The following is a 25780-nucleotide window of genomic DNA, read 5'->3' as shown; positions in this document are numbered from 1 at the left end:
TGGGTCACCTTATCCTAATGGTTCTAACCAAAGCTACATACTCATTTACACCTGAGTGAAGTGAGGAAAGATGTGTAAAGTGCTTTCCCAATGGGCTGTGACAACATCCGAACACAGCAGTTTTAAATCCTTTGAGGCAAAATCTTTGATACCGATTGCAGCACACAATGCCACTAAACAAAAGCCATGAAAACAAATTGAAGGCTGGTTACCATGGGCTCTTTATAATGTCCTTGATTAAATCCAATCCTGAGTTATATGCAATCAGGAAAAAAGGTTAAAATCAGCATCATGATATCAACAGCCACCTGCTTCACTGGCATAAATTTCAACTCATGAAAGGCTATCAGTGATGTAACACTACATTGTGGTTAGTTGGGGTATCGAGTATTAGGAATAGCAATACGTCCAATATCGCGAATATATCTTTATTGTATATTCTGTCCTCCTGAAAATAATATTGACTTTGCACATACTATACTACGTTTGACTCGTGACCCCCAGATTTCCCGTGAGTCCTTGCGGCTGGGTGGGCGCGCGTCCGTGTTGTTAGCCAAGATGCCGTCGGAGGACAACAAAACAGCAGCTGCCGTCGTTCAAAATGTTCCCGAAAAACCCTTCCACTACATGTAAGCATCTCGACGACAGTATTTTCTTTTCTGAGACCATTTCAGGGTGTTGTGTGGTGAGTTTGGTGCTAATCCGTGCTTGTTTTCGCCAGGTATTTGAAGGAGTTCAGAACGCAGCAGTGTCAGGACTTTCTCCAGCACAAGTGTCAACAACATCGGCCCTTTACCTGTTTCCACTGGCATTTTATGAACCAGAGGCGACGAAGACCGATCAGGAGAAGAGACGGGACCTTCAACTATAGCCCAGATATCTACTGTGACAAATTTGACGAGCAGTCAGGCATCTGTCCCAACGGAGACGAGTGAGTAAAAGTGTATTTCAACTGGCCGCCAAAACATCGGCCCTCCCCCTCCTCCAAACTTCCCGATCGCTTACTACACGTTGACCTGATCTTAAAAGTGTTTGACAGCAGGAATTTTGCCATCCTCAAACATATCAAGTATTTCCCTGTGGTCTCTATTACACTGGTTATCAGCCTGTGGTTTCGTTGGCTTACTAAAACCTTCGATTTGCTTGATATGCTAGAGCAAACTTAGTGGCTAAACATTTGCGTTTGTTACTACTTTCTGACACTGTAAACAGTAGTACAAGCCAGAAGGGATAAAGCAATATTGGAGTATTTTTCTGTTCCTTTGGTGTCAAATTTTTCAGTCTAAAAGTAATAATAGTGTCTTGGGAGATGTAGGGTATGCAGATATGGACTTTTATGTCGATTTTACAACCTTGGCGTTTTTGATCGTATCCATTTCCGCCGTAGATTTCAGTTCATATCGTAGTGGGAAAGTCCCGCTACTTTCGCTTCCGGACTTGCTTTTTCTACGCCAAACTCTTGAAGTTTGGTGGATTTCCGGACATTATATGGTGTTTAGGAGAGTGAGAATTATTCCACGTGTTCCTGTGTGGGTTGAGCTGTTGTGTTTTGATTTCTGTGCTCACTGAATTTTACGAATTTGGCGGGTTGTCAGACCACTGAGGTCACCATGTCCCTGTCCCTGTCTGTGTGTTTGGGGTCACGTAGTTGTTAATTGTGCTCGTAACCTTGTATTGGCTAAATACAAAGTAGCTTTTCCAAATATCTCATGGTTTGTTGAAAGATATTCTAATTTCTGAACACCCAAAAGCCAACTCAAGACTCTCCAAAACAAGAAGTTTCCTCAAGAATGTTGACGTAATTCAGCGTAACAATAATCGCTATCCAAAATGGCGGGCCTGATTCAAAAATCTTCTGGGACGGTTTTGCTCTTGTTTTTCTTCTTCAGGCTTCCGAAATATCCATCTGGGACTACTTAAGTCATCCCTACTGCATTGATCTTTCCCCTAGTTTCTTTAAGAAGTTATAATTGCTACACAGGTGGTGTTTTTACGTGATAGAAGGCGCTAGGGTTAACCAGGGTCGTGAACCAAAACAGGAAGTTTACATTTGTGCTATTGTTGGCATCGACGTGGGCCGACCAAAATATTTTGCATTGGGGCCAACTAGGTCGCATCGGAGCGAGGTTATTAATGCTTTGCCATTCGGTTCGGTTATGTATAAACGTTTTCACAGTCTATAACACTTAATGGTTCTCTCTGTCTTGTTTTATGACACTCCATGGTAGTATTTTTGTGTGAAATTGGATATGGTATTTTTGTGATCCTATTTCAATAGTGTCTGAAAAGTAATAGGAGTAGTGGTCATATCTGCACTCCCCTCCAATTCATTGTTAATTTGAAAAATATAGATAGGTTGTTGGACACAGTTTTAGTTGTGTTGTTTATTCCTATTTAGTACTTTTGGGGTTTTGTTTGTATTTCTGTCATTGATTTGGCAACAAATCATTATGTAAACAAATCGTGATCGCACTATGATTAGATTAATAGCAGCGTAAAAGAAAATCTAATTATCGTCCGGGTTCAATGTTCCTTCAGCAGTTGGATATACAATAATGTCGTTGTAGGGAGTTTGAAAATGTAATTATCTCTCTCAGTGTGGAATTAATTGCTTTCTTTTCTTTGACTAGTGATGTACATGTTTTATGAAATCAAGCAAGTGTGTTTGTTTTTATCTCCATATTATGATGAAGGAAAATCAAGATTTGTTTCTTTTATTTTCGCATGCCAGGCAATTTTTTTTTAGTGATAAATGGACAGGTATGAAATATTCTTCAATGGCTTTCCTGAGACATTGAAATTCATATTGTGTATCAAGTAATGTATCATATGATTTGTCTTTCTCAGTTCCCCTTGTATATGTCTATGGGTTTTTAATCACTCTTATCATATTGTTATTTCCTCAAACTTACTAGTATCAAATCAGATACCAGTCCCGTAAGACTGAGTTCAGTTTAGGGCCAGTTCACACAAGGAAAATTTCAGATCATACGACAGTGACATATGCCAAAGTCGTCCGTCTTTGACATTTTTTGCTTCCTGAGAACAGACCTAGGGCGTTTGGCAACAGATATTTTATGGCTGTGTCGTACATCAACCTTTGAGATGGACATATGACCGCTCTCTACTGCCCGGCGAGGTCTGTGACTAGTCTCTACCAGACTCCAGGTCGCTGGAAAACTGTAAAAAATGGAACAGATAGAGGAGTAAACTGGCCAGAGGATACCCTGGTAGCCAGCCAGGACCAGGTAGCTAGCGAGTTTTGTTCGGGGAGCCAAGTCAGTCAGCCCGCCAATCTCACATAAGCGCTCCGGAGAGTTTAAGCCTGAAGGAGTTATCGCTACCCTTGTATAGAGGAGTATAGCCGGCTAGGGAACAGCACGCGTCCCGCGTTTCTACAGTTTTCCAGGGACCCGGAGTCTGAGACTAGTCTGTGGCGTTGTTTTCCTTGTGTGAACAGAAACACATCGCCCATCGCTTCTTGGCGCTAGCTTGCTGGTTGCAGGAGGTCAGAGTTCGGGGTTCATATGTAAATTGCTTTCACGCTAATTAGTAAAAAAAGTAGGAGATGAATATGATTTATCTAGGTCATGGCCCAAGGTAGACAAACCACCAATATAAGCTTTGTGCTGTCATTAAGTTCTGTGGTTATTAGGAACATCTGTCTATAACATCATATGAAATCTCATTAGTCATATGAAGCTCTTAAACATTTCTTCATCAGCACTAGATCCATAATGATATAATAAACTTCTACATTTTATTGGAGTCAGGTATACCAGAAAAGTTTCATAGGCACCTCAACCTATTCCTTTTTGCCAAAAAAGGTTTTTGGTACAAATGTATTAACTACAGTAAGAGGGATTTTGGTGTTTCGTATTCTCATTGTATCTGAAGGTGATCATAACCAGTTATCCATAGTGTAGGGTCTTCAGACTTGTAACTTACAAGATCCTATACTATCTTGTATTAGATGTAACTAGTGAACTAAATCATTATGTATATGACCTAGTTTCTTCTATATGATGATTATCAGCATTATATTTGAAGAAAGAATGGGAGAAAGAATAGATAGATGATTTCAACAATTTTTTAATGTATAGTGGACTTAAGAAGTTCCTTTTTTCTCTTCTACATTGTATAGTAATCAATGTTAACATTTGATATCTGAAATTTGTCATCAATAGTCTTACAGTACGATATATTCTTGGAACTTGTCACAGATAACTGTTGTCAACCATTGTTGTCATGCGGTCTCTAAACTACAAGAAGACAACTGTTTTTCTACAATGTGAACGTATGTTACTATTGTCAGCAGAAAGTACTAGCTGTCTCATTCCCATGTACTACAGTTCAGTAATGTCACATATACTTACTTGTAATCACTTCTGCAGGCACTGAAACAACTGCTCATGTAATTTTTTGCCAGTATAATGGCCCAACATGGGAAAACCAGGTGAGAATGGTTTAGCAGGGCATGTTTTAGACTAAGGAAGGCCAGATCACAGTAGGTCTAAATAGAGTACACTTAACAAATGGAACACACACAGGCATACATGCCAGAAAAAGGAATTATTTTAAGGACTTTTTGGGAGTTTTCCATTTCAAATATTGAGGTGGCTCAACCTTTGTTTCAAAAGAAGAATATGCTTATTTTGTGAGTAAGAATACAATATTTATAATTTGGAAGTTTGCAGTGGATTCAAATCTAGATGAATATATATTTTTCAAGTATGTTCCTTGTATTCCCTGTAAATGGAACAGTCCAGAGAGTTTGTCAGCTAACCCTAGTTTCCTGTAGACATGCACATCTGCCTAACTGTGTAACATCCAGCATGTACTGTATATAGCAGTAGCAAGTTAGGCAAGCACAGTGGTGGTACCTGTGAGTAAGGAAAGCTCCTCACTGTGAGCGATTCATGATTGCTTACTCCAAATTAGGGTAGAGGAAACATTTAATGTTTTAATGCAATTGTTCATCATTGCTGGTTATGTTACCAAACCTGACATAGCATGTGTTGAGTGCCCCTTCAGCTCACAAGACAGGGATATTGAAACATTATTTGAACTATGATGGGTACGCTAGCAACTAGTCTAGTTGAATTACACCTATACATATTTTTTTAATAAAATCAAGAATGGTAACATTCTGAGATGTGGTTACCATATTCAAAGGAAACAAAGTATATAACGCATGTCTCAGTGCCAGTTACCCACCGCAAAGTATTGAGTATATGGTAAATAGTTATGTGATAATAAATTTGTCTCTTATAGATCTTGTTTTTAAACCTCGGGTTTTTGTTGCAAGATTACATTTGCATTTCAATGTGGACAACTGGCAATTTGTTGTTATTCTAAAACAACGTGTAGTTTTTACTCTTCTATTTTCTGATAAAGAAGGAATAATCATTAAACCAAGTCTGAAATACTGTAAGATAACCATATGAGTTTTTCCTCTAAATATTGATTTGAAGAAAACAATAACAGACATGGTAGATCAATCCAATCAGTTATAATCATATGGTCAATTTTTTTCATTCTGATAAAGTGTATTGTAATTATTGTTTGATAGAAATTGTAAGCATGTTGTCCATAGTGCTGCTACTCTTCGATAGTTTCCCTGAAAATCAAATGTGTGGCCTTGAAAGAAAGGTCATAGTTCAAAATACTGTTTGCCATTTTGTTTTCAGTATAAATAATGTATTTCATCATGCTGACTCAATCTTTGGGTTCCATATCACAGCAAATCTAAATGGCATGTACGATGACTCATAACTACTAACGTTATATCAAACCTTACAAGTAGTAAAGAAACATTTTAGATATGTTTTAGATATTGTTTCAGTATTGTAGCATGTGGAGGTTTGTATATTAGGTGTGACATCCAGTATTTCTGTATGACTCACAAGTCAATATCATATTATTTTACCTTGGGAAAATTGCCAATAGCTTAGATAAGAGAAGCTTGGCAGTGTATTTCTTTGCAGTATCAAAGACTAAATGGAAATGTGTGCAGGTAGATAGTACTGTTGAGTATTGGCTAGGAGACATATGTATAGTTGAGACATTTGATCCTGACATTTGAATTATCACTAAACTTCATCCTGTAGTTCTGAAAGAGCCCAAATCTGGAAAAGGAACCCAGTGAAATTTTCGATAAATGTCAGACATGTTTGTATTGGAAGTGGACAAGTTTTTTTCTTCCTACGTATTAGAGGACCGTAACGGAACAAAACCATTTTTCTTATTGGACTGGTCCAGAAAAAAAATCAGTGGACTGGATTTTTCACCGATTGGAAAATGAACAGATTATACTGTAGGCATTCACATTTTTTTGGCTTACCGGTCCAAGAAAACAACAACAGCGTTACGTAGAGTATAGCACAGTTAATAGTCAATTTTACCAAGTTTCGACAGTCAAACTTGGCATGAAACAGAGGCAGTTTTTAAAACGCCAGTGGATTTTAAAATGCCAGTAGATTTCGGATATCCCACCAAACAAAATCCGTTGGTATTGAGTATCGCCCATTCACAAGTTTTCACAAACAATTATTGTAGGTTTAGGTTGGACCTGGACCGTACATGGACCTGAATTTTCAGTACCCGTACCCACACCTACTAGTACTGAGTATGTGTTTGGTCATTGGCATGATCATTCATAGAAACAGATAACCATATGAACATTCTCCCTGCAGAAGTAGCCTTTTGTTTTGGCTCCAAATATGCATCAGTTGTAGAGTTAGGCAGCAGGGAAAAGTTAGAATTCATAAATGTTGAAAACCAAACAGTTAACCTATATTTTGTCCAGATACTACATGTATATTGATGACAAAAAAATGAGGCCACAGTATGATTGCAATTGCAAAAAAGAAAATTGACAGAGATTGTTGGAAATTTAATTAACCTAGAAATAAGGCACATGTATATACACATACATAAGATGAGTGGAAAAAAAGTATTTTTCCGGTGATAATTATTGTGCCATGTTATTCATAGGATAGCTTCCTAGCCATCTCTAGGTAAGAAAATGATTCGGACATGCCCAGGAGCACTGATTGGAGATGTACAGTGTGTATCAGGTTACAGCTACAACTGTAGTAATCAGTGCTGGGCAGAAGGTGTGCAGCACCAGTATGTTGAATGAAACATAAGACACAGGTGGTCTGTTTACCATCCGCTGCTTCAGCACTTGTTATCAGTCTAATTGCTGCTCTCAAAAATGTATTCTTGACATAAAATACTGACCAAGTAGACAATGGTATGTATGTACAAAATCTTGTTATTTCAAATTAAAACTGAACTTACCAATGTTTCACAAGTTCTCACAGTGTACCAGTGCAAGTTTATATGAGTCTAACTGGCCTATGATTTTCAAGACTATGTACAATTGTCATTTACCATTTTATGCACAAGTTAGCTGTCCTGAATTTCAACACAGCACCCAAGATTGCTTAAGTTTAAGTACTTACAAAATGTTGCCTAGTGCAGGCATATGAACTCTTGAGGTGGTCCCTGAACTCGCAGAGTGTATGGCAGTTTCAGACAATCATAGGACGATCAAAGATTGCAGGCAGTATGACACCTTTCATATCATAGTGTGCGCCTTTATTCTTGCCAACGGCTGCGGGTTGAAAGATACACATTGTTGCATTATCCATTCCGCCGAGATAAAAAACGATGACAAGGAGCCCAGACAATCAAGACCTGCAGAACTGTGATGTTGTTGTGGGATAATTGCTTACATGTATGTATAAGGGCAGGGTGTATATTGGAGCACACTGCAGACTAATCGACAGGCCAGTAGGGATGAATGGGAGGTTGGGAACAGATCGCAGAGGCCTCCCAGTCTCACCTGCACTGTGTATGGGCCACTGTCTTGTACTGAACAAGACCCTAGTGAAGAATGCTGTACATGTACAGAAGCAACTGGTGGCTGTGAACTGCAGGTACCCCTCTTACTTCTGTATCGTTAGGTGTGGTGTATTACAGTTTACATCGTCAGGTGCTGATGATACAATATATTCACACGATACAATATATTCCTTGTAGGAGACAGTAGATGAATTGTCAACTTATAGGTACAGAAATGTTCTGGGCTTATTTTGTTGTCTCTATAGTATTCTAGTAGACGTTTTGTAGTGATTTGCGGTAACCTTTACAACATTCTGTCAGTATTCAGCGATGTGCTATCTAGCAATCCCAGTCACAGAGGAGCCGAGATACTGTAACATGATGGTGTTATATATACACTGTAGCTTGTTGGAACAAATGACTCTATTGAACGTAATGCATAAGTACAAATAATGTAGAATTGAAAGCTCTCTCAGTCGCCTGGGAAATGCCTTTCACATGGCTTACCTTCTTGGATACATCCACCTTTGTTTGCTTTTATCCGATCATTGTCTAGTAGGTAACTGTACCTAGTACCTCCATCGTAAGAGCCATACGGGGCCAGTCATTTTTTCTGGTCCAAAGTATATGGTTACAAAATGTACCTGGCCTGGGCGGGTGTAACAGGTGGGTACTTTGTTCTATATTCCAATTTATGCTCTCTGTTGCGTGCCTGTCCTTGTCAAATATGCGAAGGGGTGTACCTGATCTCATACACAGGAAGTACACCTACTGCTCATAGTGTTATGCTTTGTTTGAACACCATTGCAGATCTCTCTGTGGTTAGTTTGAGACCCAGGTTGTACTGTTGGAACAGACTTTCAAGGTGTGCTGTAAGCCAGGTAAAATATGACAAGCTACAGTTTCCAGACAAACAAATTTACTTCTCGGTCATCAGTGTGTTCCTCTGACCTTCGTGAGGTTGTCATTTATGTTAGTTACAGAATTGACAGGTAGACTTGTAGATTTTACCAAGGAGGTTGATTTTACCAAAATATATTGTGTGTTGTCAGCTATTGTCAGTATCTTATGATTCTCATATCACAGCCTTTGTTTGCAAAATGTTTGGCCGGAAAAGAAATTTGTTTTGAAAACTTCAAGAAGTATACACTTGTATTTACTTCTCAGATGTTTAGAGACAAGTACTTGTCCTTTTAGATCTACCAACTAAAACAAAATGTCCCAAAATTGTTGGTTTACTTTCTGTGAAAAATGTAGACAACTGGATCGGACTGCTTCATATGATTTGATTTATACAGTACTGTGCAATTATGGCAAGGCTCGAAATGATTTCTTTGAGAACATGTGTTTTGATGCATCTAACCTCAAAATCTAGATTTATGAAATTGGGGTGTACAATATAAAATGAAGTGGAATGTCAGGAAAACATAATCACATACCTTTCTGTCATAGCTTGAACACTTGAGCTATCAAGAATATGTGTACCATCTTTAACCATGCAAAATATCTATAATTGTAGGTGCGTACAAAATATCAACAATTGTAGGTGCGTACAAAATATCAACTATTGTAGGTGCGTCCTCAGTCAGAAATTGGTATACAGCTCCAATTTTGTGTGCATATGCACCCTACATTGGGAGCCATGCATATGTGGATTAGTTTTCCACTGACATACATGTACTGTAGGCACCACGGTGGGAGCAGGTGGGCTAGGATTATGTGTCCCTTGATTGCATATGAATATGGAGAAAGCTTCTTTCTTGGAAAAGAGAAAATGTGGGGGAAGATCACGGCATGCAAAAACTCCAGCAAGGAACCTGTTGTTGTAACTACAGACTTTGTAACCAATATAAACATGTAGAGTACAAGATGTCGGTGTAGGAAGGAAAATGAAGGTGGTGGGAAATTCCGGTAATTGTTTCTGACCTGCAATTATCTTCCTAACCTGCCTGAGAAAAACTGACACAACAGGTAATTTCTCTACAGGTGAAAAGGTATTTGTGCATTAGGTTAACTGTGAATCTGTGATAGTAAATCGGTGGGTATTAATTAAAGGTTTTTAATGTGGCCTTCCTCTGGATAGTAATGGCTGGTTCAACTGCTAGATAAATCAAGTAATGTTCATAGCAATACATTAATTTATTAGATTAATCAGTGATGAATGTGTACAGAGCCATTTTTTGGCAAATGTCATTATTATAACCAGCAGGTTGTTCGGTACACTTTGATAAGTTTTCGTGAATCTGCACAAATTATGCCTGTGATTGAAATATGGCATTAATTGAAATGTCTGAAACAGTTGATTCATGTTTGCATTCAACTGTGGAAGGAATGGTTTATAGGGATGGCATACATGTTTGCTATAGCTACACAAGTCTAGCTAGACATGTAGGAAGCTTTTTTGTTGGCCATACTTTGTGTAATTGAAAGAATATATACATGTAGCAAAGCTTTGTTCAAATGTATGCACCTCTTGTAGTGTCTAGTCTGTGTAACACAAACATTGCTGTCCAGGGCTGTAACTGGCCCTCCCCGCAGGGGGGGCGGCGGATGTTGGGCGGGCTGCTATAAGCGAGATTTAATCAGGCTATTGTAGTGTCCACTCTTATGATATATCCTTGTAACTGTTGGGTTGGCTACTAGTAGCATGATTTTGTCAGGCTACCCGTAACCCCATGTACTATGTCTCCATGTTGTCTCTGTTACACAATCTGTTGAGGGTTTATTGCACCTTATCACCTTATTAGTGGAAGGGCCACTAGTTATTTGATTTAGTTGTACTTTCGTTGTTATCATGTGTATGATATATCTAATAATCTATGTGCCATGCCAGTCACACCCTGAGATTATATTTATGTGGCTTCTTTGAGAAAGATCCCCCTTTTATACAATATCTTACCTGATCTATAACCCATGGTTATCCTTGTTCCAAAGGTGGTATTTTGTTTCCACGCTGTTGGGAGTGAAAGTTGTATCGTGTTTCTGACCTTTATCTTGTAATCCATTTGCAGTTGCCCCTATTTACACCGTACTGCCGGGGACACAGAACGAAGATATCACCTACGCTACTACAAAACCAGTACCTGCGTACATGAGACAGATAGTAGAGGCTACTGTGTGAAAAACGGGCCCCACTGTGCTTTTGCACACGGCCCGCACGACCTCCGGCCTGCGGTCTACGATATCCGCGAGCTGCAGGCTCAGCAGCAGACACCGGGGAATAATCCCTCCGACACGAATGGGCTCTCCCTGCCGGAGAAACAAGAAAAGAATATGATAGTTAATGAAGACCCAAAGTGGAATGGTGAGTACAACGTACAAACATTTTCGGATACTTTTTGTTGTTGTTGTAATTTTGAACCCTGTGTAAGGTTTCTAGCCTGGTATCCAGCAGTATTATAGCTCCCAAGTCTCTTCTGTTGTGGAGAGGATAGAAGAGACTCGGGAGCTACAATACGACTGGATACCAGGCTATCAGGTTTCTGGAAAGCTAGAAAATATATGTCTTCACTCTTCAGTCATCCTGACAAGGAAAAATAAAAGCCAACCTTTGAATTCATTGTGACCTTTAACTTTTCAACTCATAGATGATATGAACAAGACAAGTAACAAGTCTTGTCAAGACTCAAGTTTATTAGCACCCTTGTCCTTGATGTACTAAACCTGCAGTTCCCTGGCAAGTAGCAAGGTTTGACTACAAAGAAGCGAAAGCAAAATTGTTTGGTAGCAATGTCTAAACTTATTCTATAACAGTAAAACTAGTATTTTGATTATTGCCATGATATGTTTACTGATTCTAAACCAATCTTTTTGCCAGATACCAACTTTGTTTTAGCAAATTACAAGACAGAATCATGCAAACGACCGCCCAGGCTCTGTCGACAGGGGTATGCCTGCCCACAGTACCACAATTCCAGAGATCGCAGGAGAAGTCCTCGCAAGTTTAAGTATAGGTAAGATCCACCGAGAACAGTGCATCTGAACCTTCTATACTTCAGCAAGCTCAGTACAACATTTGTAACCAATGACATTCAATTGTAGAAAGATACCTTGTTTTGTCTAAGGCCATGTTCATTTGATTATATGAATGACATCCTCTGGGAGCCCGAAATCTGGTGCGAGTGGCGATTAAAAAAAAATTTGGTAAAAAAAATTGCCTCCATTATAATATAATATGAGATCTAAGTGGTCAGGAAGGTTGAACATACGACTGAACACACAGAATATGGTATGCCAAACAATAGATCCTTCATTTTATTCTTTCACCTCTTTTTTACTTTGGGACTGAGTTTGGCATTCTACGACATTAGTAGTTATTTTTAGATTTTTTTGTTGCAATTTATGGCATGTATTTGCTCATTTTGCAGCTACTTTGTATGGTCAAAAACCTTTCATGTTGATACGGCCACAAATTGATGTACATGGATGTTGTCCACATAATCAGATCAATATGGCCTAAAGGAGACTCAAGTACATGTACCCTCAATCTTTTCATCATTTTCATTTCAGGTAATTGATTTGTTGTTGATGTTGATGTTTATCAGGTCTCGAAATTCGTTTTTGGGATTAGGTGCACTGGTGCACCCAGCTTGAAAAATTGGGTGCACCAAAAAACTTTTGGGTGCACCACTTAAATTTAAGTAGAATGTCAGAAATACCTAATAACAAAACCTAGTTACATACTACCAAATTCTTAAACAAGTACCATGACAAACATTCTTATTATCTTTCTAACACTTAGATGTCAAGAGTATGATGTATACAAGTGACCCTGTGCACCCACAGAAAATAATTGGGTGCACAGCTCCAATTTTGGGTGCACCTGGGTGCACATGCACCCAGTATTTCGAGCCCTGTTGATGTTGTTCTTGTTTTTTTTGCTGGCAGGTCCACACCCTGTCCTAATGTGAAGCATGGTGATGAGTGGGGGGATCCATCTCTGTGTGAGAATGGGGACAACTGTCAGTATTGTCACACTAGGACAGAGCAGCAATTCCACCCAGAGGTATGTGCCTGTATTGTCTGAGTGGGAGTGGGAGTGTGTGTGTGTGTGTGAGTGCATGAGTGTGTATGTACCTGTGTGTGTCTCCATGTGTGTGTATATCCGTGTGTGTGTGTGAGCATGTGTGTGTGTGCATGAGTGTGTGTGTGTCCATGTGTGTGTATATCCGTGTGTGTGTGTGTGAGCATGTGTGTGCATGAGTGTGTGTGTGTCCATGTGTGTGTCCATTTGTGTGTGCATGAGTGTGTGTGTCCATTTGTGTGTATATCCGTGTGTGTGTGTGAGCATGTCTGTGTGTGTGTGTGTGTGCAAGCATGTTTTGTGGGCAGGTAGGTGTTGGGGTTGGATAGGAGGTAAAGCTGACATTTTAACTAGAAAAAGGAGAATATTGTCCTATGCACCATAACAACATGATTTCCACCCAGTGTATGTGGGTGTGTCAGATCTGAAGAAACAGGTTGAATAATTGATTGTACTTGTCATCAGTCTGTCAACCCATATCTATTAGTGAAACAGTTAACTTTGATGTGTTTTTGTGTGATTGATGTTGTTCTTGTTAGCAACATTACCAGACCAACCAGAGCAAGTGAGATTTGTTTGAAATTGAGTAACTGATTTGTTCTTACCAGTCTCCTCATCTTCTTGTATCTCTTTCTTCCCCTCCAGATTTACAAGTCTACCAAATGTAACGACATGCAGCAGACAAATTATTGTCCACGTGGACCATTTTGTGCCTTTGCACATGTTGAACGTAAGTATCTCTACCATTGAGTCTTCCGTATCCTTCCCTAACCAACCAAAAAGTTCTTGTTTTTACCAAAGTTTGTGTAAAAAAAATAAATTGAATTTTGACCTTTGGAAAGTTGTTTACGAAAAAGTTCTGAGCACCCCAATCCCCTTTGAAACTATCCTTACAAACAAAATTGGTCTGACCATGTCTACTTTCATCTTTGTTTTTATCACAGCAATAAGAAACATTATTTCTAATGATCATAGCATCAATGTAACCTTTGGTTTTTGCGCATAGATTTTCTGTTTGCAGATCAAAAACGGAAAGAACATACCACCGAGACTCCATGATTAGTTGTCTCCAGTAAATATATATTATTATAATTGATTCTTTTTGGTCTTTTGAATTCCAGTTGGCTATTCTGCAAGAAAAGCTACCTTGTGTAGTATAATAATACAGGCTACATACGTACATACATCTTGCATGCAACAACATAAGCCCTTGTGTCTTTAGTATGTGTCATGTCCTCTCTGTAGAATACATGTAGTAGAATCAATTAGTGTCCACCCCCTATAAGTATCATTACTTAGATATCACATGGCTGTGATAGGCAGTCCCCTACTTGTGAGTTGTTGAATGAATGCCCTTGAATTTCACCCCTCTATCAGGAGACTACATGTACTTGCTGGACTCGTCCCCCTTTCAAGGCAAGCGACCCGTTCTTACCTGTACATATGAGAGGAAGACGCAACAGTCATAGGAAAACAACAGTCTAAAACACGATAATCACATGCCTATCCAAAATCTCCAATTATTTGGTTGATGTATAACAGAAAAGTTCTATCTAATCTGTCTGTTTATGTCTGTACCTTTTTTGTGTAGATCAAACCTATATTTTTGTTGTCAGTATGGAATTTCTTGGTTGACAAATTTACTATCATAATGATGGTAGATACTATCGTAAACATCTCTGTGTTGTGGCTCTTGTTCTCCTTGACTGTAGCTTCCATAGAATGAACAGATATCCAGATATTTCTGACACAGGTGGCCTTACCCTGCTTCCTTCCCTACTGATCAGATGAAACAAATGCAGTCTGACATTTTGAACACTGAAAGCATACTACAATAGCATGATAATCCTAGCACTTAATAAAGACTGTGAATGTGTGTGATTTCTCCAATCTTCTGTAATCATTGAACATATTTAGCCCCATGCAGATGAAAACAAGTATGCTCCCCTAGGCTAGAAACATCTATGTGGTGGCTTTCAATTGCCCCCATTTGATAAATTTCACCCTAATTTTGATAAATATCTTGGGCCTCTCTCCCTTGTACCTTCATGTATACCAATGAAAGCTGCAGACTTGCTACATGGTGATGGTGAATGATATTTTCCTGCAACCTGCTTTACATTTACTACCTCTTTATTCTTCTTTATCTATGTCCAATGTTTGAGCATCAGTTCACTACAAGGAGGATGGTAAACTAAAAAAACATATCTGTATAGATTTCCAGCAGCTAGTTCAACAAACTTTGCAGCTTGTCTTTGTTATGATCTGTGTGCAGTGCCACAGTGGTAAACTTGGCATACATGTATCTGACATGAAATTCTGTTATCTTAACCATGGAGTTAAATAACACTCATCATCAATACTGTAAGATTAAGTGATCAGTGTTTAGACCATGAAACCATCCTGTCAGCACATGTCTATATCTGTCTTGTTGCTAGAATTGCTGCAATGTCACAAAAAAAACTGTTAAGAATATACACCAATCACAGCACTTGATAAGTCAAGTCAGGTTTCTCTGAGTGTTTTGACCATGACTTTCTCCCCACATGCAGAAGACAACACAGCCGGCTCCTCTACTGGCCTGGATGATATCCCCATCCCCTCGTCTGCCCCTCCCCTCCCCATAGGCACACCTGCACAGGTGTCACAGGTGAGAACACACCCTTCTAGCCTTACATACTGTCACAGGTAGTCGTTGATCTCATAGTCGGTAGTGGTTGATATGTATAGCTTTCCCATTATTGACATTCATATGTGCTAATCCAGATACCCAACATACAAATGTAATCCGTGGAGGTGTTATGAAGATATTAGACATTGCATGTATAAAATGTCAAGGGTGGCCGTAAGTGCAGCACTTCACAGCCAGGGGCAAAACTGCACCTGTGGCTAGACTTCTCCTGTTTCCGACAGCAAAACTCTTGTTCATATAGAGAGACACTGGTAGTTTTAATCCTAGTCCATTGTCACTTATAGTGGTACTAAAGACATTAATTTTTTGTGCAAAAGGACATCAACAAGTGTTTACAAATGTTGAAATGCTAAGATGCGTTCACACCTACATACTGTACAATGTAATCATTATAACATCACCACTTTGACACCACACATCAAATCCACTTCAGCTCCTTTCTATTATTCTGCTGCCTCAACCAACTGTGATCAATTAACAATGTTTACGTACAATGATTTTTTTTATCCTTTCTACATGGCTTTTGCTGTATTTTGTTGAAATGATTTGATGAAGCCTACTATGACAGCATGTGACTACCTTTTTGTTATGCATATTTAAAGTGCATACTGTCCTTGATTCTGATGATTTCTCTTTGATTCATATTGCTTCCACACCAGATGTGGTCCCTCAATAACCACCTCCCACTAGTACACAGGCCAACACTACGTCTGCAGGTATAGTCAGCTGTAGAAGTGTCGTGGTAGATATTTGTACAGTCAACCTGGTTGAAAGGTGTTAAACCTTGCAGTAAATTCTTTCGATTCATCTGATTTTCCTCAAAATTGCTGGAAAAAAACTGATCAGCTGTGCAGCACAACATGTCTGCAGCTCTCTGTGTCTTGTGCAAGTTGTGCATGTATGTGAGGGATGTCCCTGTAGCTAAACCAGGAGCAGCCTCACAGTTGAGCTCCTGGTTCCAATTAATTGGTAACTGCGAGACCCTGGTTCAATTATTGGTAGCGCATCTTGGTTGGGACGTTTTTTTCGGAAGGGACGTAAAATGGGATTCCTGTGTATTAGAAAGGTACCTCAAGCATGTTTAGGGGAACAACTAGCAACCCCTCTCTGTAAAAATATACCCAGCGACTGAAACAGCAAGGAAACTTGCCGCTGGCCCTATGTGCTGCATGGCACTACAACGGCCTGAGTTAACAAACGAACGTGCCTGTGTAATGCACCTTTCAACCAACTAACTAGTATAGCATAACCGCACTGCACACAAATATTTCTCCCACCACATTTCCTCTTACCCTTATTAACATGTAACAATTCATTCGGTGTTGTCACTCGCTATTGTCACTTGTTATATTGAAGACTTATTTTAGCTGTGCCCTTCTGTCCAGGTGCCAATCTCAGCCCCTGTGTCGGGCGTGTTCAGCTCCATCAGTGAGTCTCTGACCCCGCCCAGCCTGAACCCTATCAGTAAACCCCGTTCCCAGAGTTCCTCCACCAGCAGTAGCTTCTCGTCCGACACCGGGCTGGGGTCAGGGTCAACGTACCAGAAGGCACCAGGGTCGGAGAGGGAAGACAGTCAGGTTAGGCCTGTAGTGTTTACACGTGGCTGGAAAAAACAAGTACATTACGTAATGTCAGATTTGTATACCCGGCATGCAAGCGGTGGGAACGATCCGGAGTTGATTTTAGCGCCTTGATTTGCGGGGAGAAGGCCCAGACACGATGCTATATTGTTCACATAAAAGTTGTATAATTACAAAATGTCAGCGTGGCGTCATATTTTCTCCCAATGACAACATCAGTTAACTTTCGTAAACTTTAAAATTAATATAACCAACAGCGCCATTATTCTATCCTCTGGGGGCACTATATGCTGGAGGGCGTGATATCAATCGCACGAGGTAGACATTTTTGCAGTTGATGGAAATTTGAACGTGATGATTAAAAAAAAGATTTTTAGCAGAATTTTCCCGTCTGTGGGAATTGATTGACGGATAAAAATTTCGAGCTGGCTAGAGCGCTGTATGGAATAAGCAAGAAGTTTTGTTCATATTGCAAAAGTGTGGAGCATTGAATAGATTTTTGAATGGGAATATCTGCATATAAGTTGTTTGAATTGTGGCTGAAATAAGTAAGTATATACATCAAATATGTAGAAGTTTTTAAGGTAAAAGATTTTTTGCTTACCACCGTAATGTCTTTTTCATAAAAGCTATTTTATCTTAGTTATCCTCAATCTCTTGATAACAGTTTATCTCATTCTAAGTATATCTCATTCTGTGTAAAAAAATATCTTTTGGACCTTGGCATGCTAAACCTTGGAGCACAGCTCCTTAGTCATCTTGTCAAGTTAAGGAGAGGGATACATTTTTCAGCATTGTCCTGCCTTCACTATTTGCTTTGCTACATCTTTTGTTTTTGTTCCCCTCGCACGTTGCAGTTATGGACCAATCCGTTCCATTTCCAGGCCCAGCTGAAGAAGCAGCTGCAGCTGATTGACAGCGACCCGAGCCTGGATGAACAGGAGAAGCTCAGGAGGAAGCAAAACCTCCTGGGGACCGCCACGGCAGTCGTGACGTCAGTCCACAATTCAGGACCTCTGTCTAGTTCTTTATCATCCATGACCACCATGGTCACGTCATCAACGTTAACACCAACAGCTAGGCCTTTTTATCCTGCCTCTGATACCGTGGAGTCTGTTGTAGGTATGTGGAAATAACTTGACCAGTGTGAAACTCTCTTAAACATGCCTGCTTGTGTTATGCCAAAGGGTGGTTATACTGGCTATATTGTTTGAAAGAAATGTGAAAAGGTGCATGTATGCATTGTGTAGTAGTGCAAAATGTATATGTACAAGAAAGTGTCAAAATCTAAATTTTTTGCTTAGTCTATCTGAGATCTAAGGGTGCTTATTGTATTTCAATTTAATGTACTATATAAGTTAGTAAATTTGAATGTTAACTGCTTCTTTGGATATCCAATAGTTTCACAATTCCTTATAATTCATGTTAGAAGTATAGCACACTAAAAATCCAAGGAGAAGACCCTGTTTTAATCATTTGATTTTGAGTTTGTTGGGATTTTGCTTCATTTTGAGTGAACAAATCCAATTATTGAGATGATGCCTTTAACTGTGTGTATTACTGACTGGTGTTTTCCTTGCTGCATGTAGGTTCTGCTCTAGAGGACATGAACTTGGATGATTTTGATGTTGGGTCAGCAATAGATAAAGAACTGGACAACGAGTCAGGCTCTGCAGCCAGCTCCAGTACAGGACTAGGGCTAGGTCAGTAGCAAGAAAGTCTGTTAATATGTGTTTTTTCTTCGTGTTCCTTGTGTTTGGTTTTACCACCTTTTGTTATCCTTATTAGGAGCTACAGGCTTCCTGAATTTCATTGTTTGTCACTTCTTCAAGACTCTTTTGTTTCTTTGATAAGTTCTTTCTACACAACCTATACTTGTTTTACCTAGTCAATGTTTTGGTGACCGTCTGTCAGTATTCCCCTGAAGACGATGGCCAAAACGTTGGCTACCGTAGGTAAACCCGTTGTGTTGTGTAAAAAGTTGTGTTCGGAGAACTTGTCAGTGACTTACCAACCTGATGGAACTATTGACGGCTGTTTTTTTTTCTTCTTCCAGATTTTATGGGGTCCAACTCCTTATCAAATTCCTTGAGTCAAGGCATTTTGAGCGGGGCCGGCTCCACCCCTGTTAGCATCCCAGGGTCTTTAGGAGCGTCATCCACACATTCCCAGTCACCCCCCTCCCCACTAGGACAGCTGCCCCCTGCCTTTGTACCACAGCACATCCAGCAGCAACAGCACCAACAGCAGCAAATAGAACAGGTCAGTCTCTCTTCTGGGCACTGATTGGTGGGGGAAGTATCTTTTTTGTCATAAAAGACTTATCTGCTGATTCATTGATGCACAAGATAGCTGATCACAGTTATCTTGTTTGCTTTGAAAATGGGCCCTTGATAATAAGTAGGCTTAGACCACTGGAATATATATTACTAGTATTTTATTTATAATAGGAATTTCAAGTGATTATGCAACGCTAGAGAGATTTTTTGATCCAGACTAAGTTATACATAAATGTATATGTTTTATGGTCAACTGATGGCACCTAATATCAGCAATATTGCCTATCGTGGGAAGCGCATTGTATTGCAATGTTAGAATTCCAGTGGAATAAACTAGAAGTATATCAGGATATATGAGAATTTTTTAATCTGTTTTTTTAGAAGTATATCAGTTTTATTCTTGCTGTTGTAACCTTGGCAGTTTTGCTCTGTTCTACTGCAGGCAGCAGCAGCCTTCCTTAGCCAGCCTGCCCCTGAGATGAGGTCACTAGGGTTCATGGACCTGGGCTCACAGAACTTCTCAACACGAGGGCCTCACTCCCCCCTGCTGTCAGTCGGGGGCAGCCACTCCACATTCTCATCTACCAATTCTACCAACAGCGAGGTGCAGAGGCTACAGGACGAGCTCAACGCGTGTAGAACAAAACTCCAGTCCTGGGAGGAGTCCTGGCAGCAGGCTAAACAGGTGAGACATGTTCACTGTGTTCAGGGCTGTCTCCAGGACCTGTCCCTCCGTCCCAGGGTGGAAATTTGCTTGTTGGGACGGAAAAAATATGTCCACATCCGTCCCAAACATCTAAACTTCATGACATGAAAATCTATTTTCGTGAGCTCAAAATGACACGTTTAACAGGAAAATCAACAACATGGGCTCCCAAACAATCAGTGTGACAGAAAAAAAATTACCGGTAAATCTGGAGGCAGCCCTGACTGTGTTTCTTCTGCTCTGTTATGCCTCTGTCAGACATTCAGGGCCTTCTCACTACCACCCACAACCATGGTCAGCACTACATTGTGAGAAACCATCCTATTCTATCTCCAGATCCCTCCTGTATGCAAGAAAAATATGTTTTTACTCTGTTTGATTTGTCAAAATCCATGTTCGTGTCTTCATGTCATGACTGTTTGTTATTTTATTTGACAGGCATGCGATGCATGGAAGAAGGAGGCATCTGAATATGCAGAAAAGGCCAAAGCTGCAGAAAAAGAAAAGTTACAGGCAATAGTGGAAAGAGATGAGGTGAGCATCAAGTAGATATATTGTTTCCAACTCATCTTCCTGTGTGTGCTTAAGTTTCACCCCCTTTACACGAGAGACTGAGACCACTGAGCGACCAAAAATTTTACAGATCCCTGACAAATTTCGTAAATATGGAGCAACTTTTTTTTATGTTTTGTTTTGTTTTATATTTTCTTTATTGCATCTTGAATGATGTTCCAATTTTGAAAATAAGGGTCACACATAACTAGTTTTGGTCACTGTGCAGCACCTCAGTGATCGCCATCTAGTAGAATCTATATTAAGTAAAAGATGGGCAGTCCATTGATTAAGGAGGATTACATGTTTCATCATCCTCTAAACATTGTCTATTGTTTCCCTGTATGCAGGTTAGAAACCAAGCAGAAGTGCTGAGAAAAGACATAGAAAATTTGAGTGGCGGGCCACATCTACACGTTTTGCAAAAGCTGTCCGACATGGAGAAGCTTCCCCTTACAACATTGAGAAGTTATCAGCAACAACTGAGGCAAGATCTGGAGAGATTAGACAAGGTGAGGTGTGGTTTAAGAAAGTGTAAGGTCTACAAAATATATGGGTGGTTGGTTGGGTGGATGGGATGGCCTGCTGTATCAAATTTTGGTGAAAATCTCTCCATCTCCATTTTTTGTATAACATGAAACAGGGTTATCTGACTTTAACAAGAATCTCTGATGAAGGTTTGCTATGTTTGGATATTCCGATTCTCCACTGCCACAACACTTGACAACTACTTATGCCTACAGCTTGTTGCATGTGAAGACAAACTACAAATTTCCTTCTCAAACGTCATTTCTGACGGTCAAAAGCAGCTAGGCAAATATCTTTGCTTCTATCATAGTATACATAATTTTTAATTTGTGAATTTCTTTTTCATCTGTTCAAGCAGTTTAGCCTTCTCTATCAACTGCTTTATATGTTTCATCAAATGGCCATGTCTTTCTCTTGTTGCATGTTACACTGTTTATTGTGATTGACAGCTAATCAAACAATGTACATGTATCTCCCTGTAGGTTATTTACCAGCTTCAGGCGATGAAGTGCTTGATATGTCAGGAGAGGAATCGCTGTGTGGCCGTCATGCCCTGCAATCACTACGTCATGTGCGAGATCTGTGCTCCGGTACAGAAGGAATGCCCCTATTGTCACCTTCAAATACAACAAAGGTCCACTGTCGTACTGCCTCAAGTACCCACATTATGAGCCAACTGCTCTTAGCAAAATTTTACCTGTTGTAACTCGTGCTCCTGTTTCACCAGCCTTTTCCCCAACTTCTGCCAACATTGCCGTAGTGTATATGAGAAGCTGATCTAATCTGCATAGTGCCTACATTGTAACTATATAGAAGGAAATCATCTACATAACCCACTGTCTTTTGTGGGAGAAATTCATATTAGCTGCATTCCATTATTTTTGAGTCTATACCTGCAAGATAGTAGTGGTTTTAATGGATAATGTTGTTGCCATGTGCATGTGTGTTTTAGTTCAAAGCATAGGCTTGTAGGGACATATCAGTTTTAGTTTGTTGTCAGTCGGTGGACACTTTTGTGGTAGTATTGCTAATAGTGCAACATAAATCATGTTGTAGAAGAGGGAAAAGGCTGGAGATACATCCTTACACCTGTGCTGTCTTGGCTAGCCTGGCTAGGTCTGCCTCATTGATGAATCATTGTGTCATACTTTCATACAAAATGATCTATCATTTGTAACAGAACAATTGGAGTCAGTCTGTTTCAGACATCTGTTTGTCAGACAGGCAAAGAGAGCTTGAGGGAAGACTAGAAACACTCAGCCAAGACAGTACCAAAATTGTAATTGTCAAATGTGGTGTCTTCTTATCTATGGAGCAAATGTTGAAAATCTCATGCCAAATTTGTCACACCAAGCCACCAGTGTTAATTGAACAGAATGCATTCTCTACTGCTTTTTTTGGATAAAGAAAAAATGTAGGAGTGGTGACCATTGTCAGAAGGCTGTCCATATTTAAACAGTTATGATGTTGGTATTAGACTTTGAAACATACATCAGCATAATATTTCAGTTCTATCTACAATATACTGCCTTTAAGAATTATGGTCTAATTTATGAGCGGTATTTTCACCATGCATTTGCTATTCCCAGACCTTAGAAATTTGTTTGCAATTTTATTTATTCTAGTAGTTTTTAACGTGTTGTGTGTGTGACATTGGGGTTCCTTGCTTGTGTATGTTATCCTCCAATTCTTCTCTCTTCTGTTTACCATAAAGCAACACTTGCATGTTATCTTTCTTGGGTGAAAAACCCAAACCCAAGCTAGTCAGACTATACTGTTTCACATACTGAGTTAGACATTGTAGAACATACTCACCTGGAGCTAGCTGTTTTTGCTACAGATATCTATGAATAAGAAACCACATGTTTATGTATTTGAAGCATGTTGAAGTTTGCTGGAGGCAATCCAATCATGTCTGCTTCAACCAGAATTGTTTTTCTCTTGAAAGAAGCTTCGAGCTGAAGATTACGACTACTCGTACCAAAGAAATGTTTTTCTTCAGAGAATACCTGAAGCTGTGTCACATCAAAGTATTAAGGTGTTCACCTGGAGTACTGTGCAAACTTCTCAATGATGGTTGGAAAGAAAAATGATTTGATGGTGAGTTGTAACAGTTAGATATTCAGAGATATCTATATTTGCCCTTGTGTAGCCTTACATTTGTTAGGTAATGCTTCATTTACACAGTCCTTTGGTTAGCATCTTTGTAGCTAAGAACAAGAGGCTACATAAATTAATTGATTGGAGATACACTTAGATACATGTCCGTAGGACATCTGAGTAGCAAAAGTTTACTCACTGCTTGGGAATAAGATATACTGATTAGCTGTAGGCTGCATAATTAGTAGACAACTTTTCATGGTGAAATGAATTTTTTCAGATGAAAAACCTACTGTATAGCTTATGTATTATGTCTATGTTTAAAGGCACATTGCATTTTTTATCACTGTGAAACACTTTCATCTCTTCTAAGATTTTTTTTTCAATCAGTCTTTACATCTTGAAAGCATGGAACCCCTTTATATTGTCTTTAAAGCTTACAGAAGGTGCATTTAATCTTTTTGACTCCATACCAACTGCAGAGATATTGCACCATCTCAAAGATAGATGCTCTAGAGCTCTGTACATGTTTTGCATTTGTGTGTAGGAAATTGTCTGGACCTGAGTCAAATGGGCTCTATCATGCAATTAGATGTAGAAGAAACAAAAAACACTCTAGGCTGTTTTCCTTTTATTAAAGTGACATATTGTAAGATAGGTATGGTGACATAACCAGGGAATCAGAATTTCCAGATGAAATGAGATAGGCTTGGTAACCTGGTAGACAAGACAGCTTGTTTTTGCTCTTGAAGTGGAAAGACTGTCCAAGCCAGTTGCAGATAAGGAATAATGTCATGAAGATGGTAGAAAGGAACTGCTTTTATAACTTTGGATGGCTTACTATAGACATGCCTCACACACTATGAACTGTTTTTGTAAGTTAAAGATGCCTAAATCAATAAAATTATCCTTTGTAGGTTCTAATATTTCAAACTATGCTGTTGTTTGTCATTTTTTGTAGTTGGTTTGCAGTTTGCATCATTAGTAAGCTGTGTATACAATGTACTAGATTAGCCTGCCCTGCCATTGGTTTCATGTGTGGCATTTTTTAGCTGTCACAATTATTGAAGTTACCTTGAACATTTTAACAAATGACAGGAGTAAGCTTAGGAAGTTAGACACTCATCCTAATTATCGTATTCTGCAATTCCCTAATGTATTCCCAAAACGTTTTCGATGTGGAAATTGATTAAAGTGGTACCTTTGTGGATGGTCACAATAAACTATTCATTGAATAAAAAAAGAAGAGCATCGACCTCAGTGAAAAGTGACCAATTGAGCTTTCACCAATATAGGTTCACACTAACAAAATCATGCGTTCAATGGCTGTCAGAAATATGCATATGCCTTGTGGCATTATTAATAAAAGTGGTGAAGAAATGGTGACAATTAAATGTTTAAAAATCAAAGCAACTCCTGAGTGATGGAATGTCGAACAATCGCGTTATTTGCATGAATTTTGCTATGATAGAATTTGGGCCCTATTGAAAACCAGTTTCTCTAAACTGAATAGGCTACCCAGGCGTTTGAAAATAAAAAAACAAACAAACCTGCCTGATATGTAAGGTGCGGTGCTGTTCCTTTAACGTCCGCCACGAGGCGCTCGTGCACTGTCCACGAAATATAGTCATACATGGTGCTGTTTCTGTAACGTTTGACAGGTGGCGCTCTTGCACGGTCCATGTTGATAGGCTAGACCAAGTCCGTCAGTCCGTTTCGACAAGGGGCTGGGAGCGATTAGTGAAGGTTAACGTCTGTTTCATCCTACAGCCACAAACATTCATTGGTACCGACCCTGACCCACTAAGTGCTGACGCTCTGTCCTTGGCGGTCAGCCCTATTAGACTCTTGTTAGATCTTGTAACGACTGAACACTCAGAAACATCCTCCTACGCAGGGACATCCAGCGGCCGTTGAATGTACCTTCGTTGGAGGATGGCTCAGAAATAACAAGGAGCTTTCCACGCACTGCGTGTGAGGGGTTGTTTCTGAGCTAGGAAAGCTCCTTGTTATTTCTGCGGCACGGGGCATATGAACCTAGCACCTACTACTAAATGAAATTCGCCCTATCCTATATAAATTCGATATTGTTGAACCAAGAAGTTGAACACATACATACATACATACATACATATTCATACTTGATTTTGAACACACTCCCTTCCAAATCCTTATCAAAATATTAAGATCAACTTTTGAGCATTGCAGATTGCTTTGTATACATAGACGCGTCTGACCAGCCTTACAGATGGAGAGAAGGGCTTTTAGACCCTGGCAACGAGATCTAGACCTTTCCTACAACACAGGCTATGAGCTATCAGTTCATTCAGAAAAGGGGGTCAGATAACGGTGTAGCCAGAAACGTTGTAGCGTGGCCGTAATATAGCTCCCGAGTCTTTTCTGTCCTCTCCGCAAATAGAAGAGACAAGGGAGCAATAATACGGCTGGATACCAGGCAAGAAACGTTGT

At 39.6% G+C, this 25780-nt stretch overlaps 1 protein-coding gene across 5 annotated transcripts; it reads left to right on the top strand.

The window, feature by feature from the left end:
* The first annotated feature begins 453 nt into the window (after window positions 1-453).
* LOC118428952 (RING finger protein unkempt homolog) lies at window positions 454-24247 on the top strand. 5 transcript variants are annotated; one of them, XM_035839270.1, is made up of 17 exons: window positions 454-629; window positions 722-931; window positions 10863-11155; window positions 11669-11804; window positions 12739-12856; window positions 13520-13604; window positions 14252-14290; window positions 15427-15524; window positions 16226-16282; window positions 16952-17143; window positions 18031-18268; window positions 18736-18849; window positions 19203-19408; window positions 19868-20110; window positions 20570-20665; window positions 21034-21195; window positions 21694-24247. In XM_035839270.1, the coding sequence occupies exons 1-17, from the start codon at window positions 559-561 to the stop codon at window positions 21880-21882; spliced, it is 2547 nt and encodes an 848-aa protein (XP_035695163.1). In that variant the 5' UTR covers window positions 454-558; the 3' UTR covers window positions 21883-24247. The 5 variants fall into 5 exon arrangements, with proteins under 5 accessions (XP_035695163.1, XP_035695162.1, XP_035695164.1 ...); XM_035839269.1 differs by having other exon boundaries at window positions 18004-18268; XM_035839271.1 differs by lacking the exon at window positions 14252-14290 and having other exon boundaries at window positions 18004-18268.
* The last annotated feature ends 1533 nt before the right edge of the window (window positions 24248-25780 follow it).

This window comes from Branchiostoma floridae, chromosome 13 (genome assembly GCF_000003815.2).
Source record: "Branchiostoma floridae strain S238N-H82 chromosome 13, Bfl_VNyyK, whole genome shotgun sequence".
Taxonomy (NCBI): Eukaryota; Metazoa; Chordata; class Leptocardii; order Amphioxiformes; family Branchiostomatidae; genus Branchiostoma; species Branchiostoma floridae.
This window is presented reverse-complemented; position numbering and strand designations above follow the sequence as displayed.

Bases quoted from the DNA above. Each gene is read 5' to 3' on its own strand.
- LOC118428952 (XM_035839269.1), top strand. From the start codon at position 559: ATGCCGTCGGAGGACAACAAAACAGCAGCTGCCGTCGTTCAAAATGTT. The intron at 20,111-20,569 runs GTGAGACATGTT...TTTATTTGACAG, and splicing joins CCTGGCAGCAGGCTAAACAG to GCATGCGATGCATGGAAGAA. The intron at 21,196-21,693 runs GTGAGGTGTGGT...ATCTCCCTGTAG, and splicing joins ATCTGGAGAGATTAGACAAG to GTTATTTACCAGCTTCAGGC.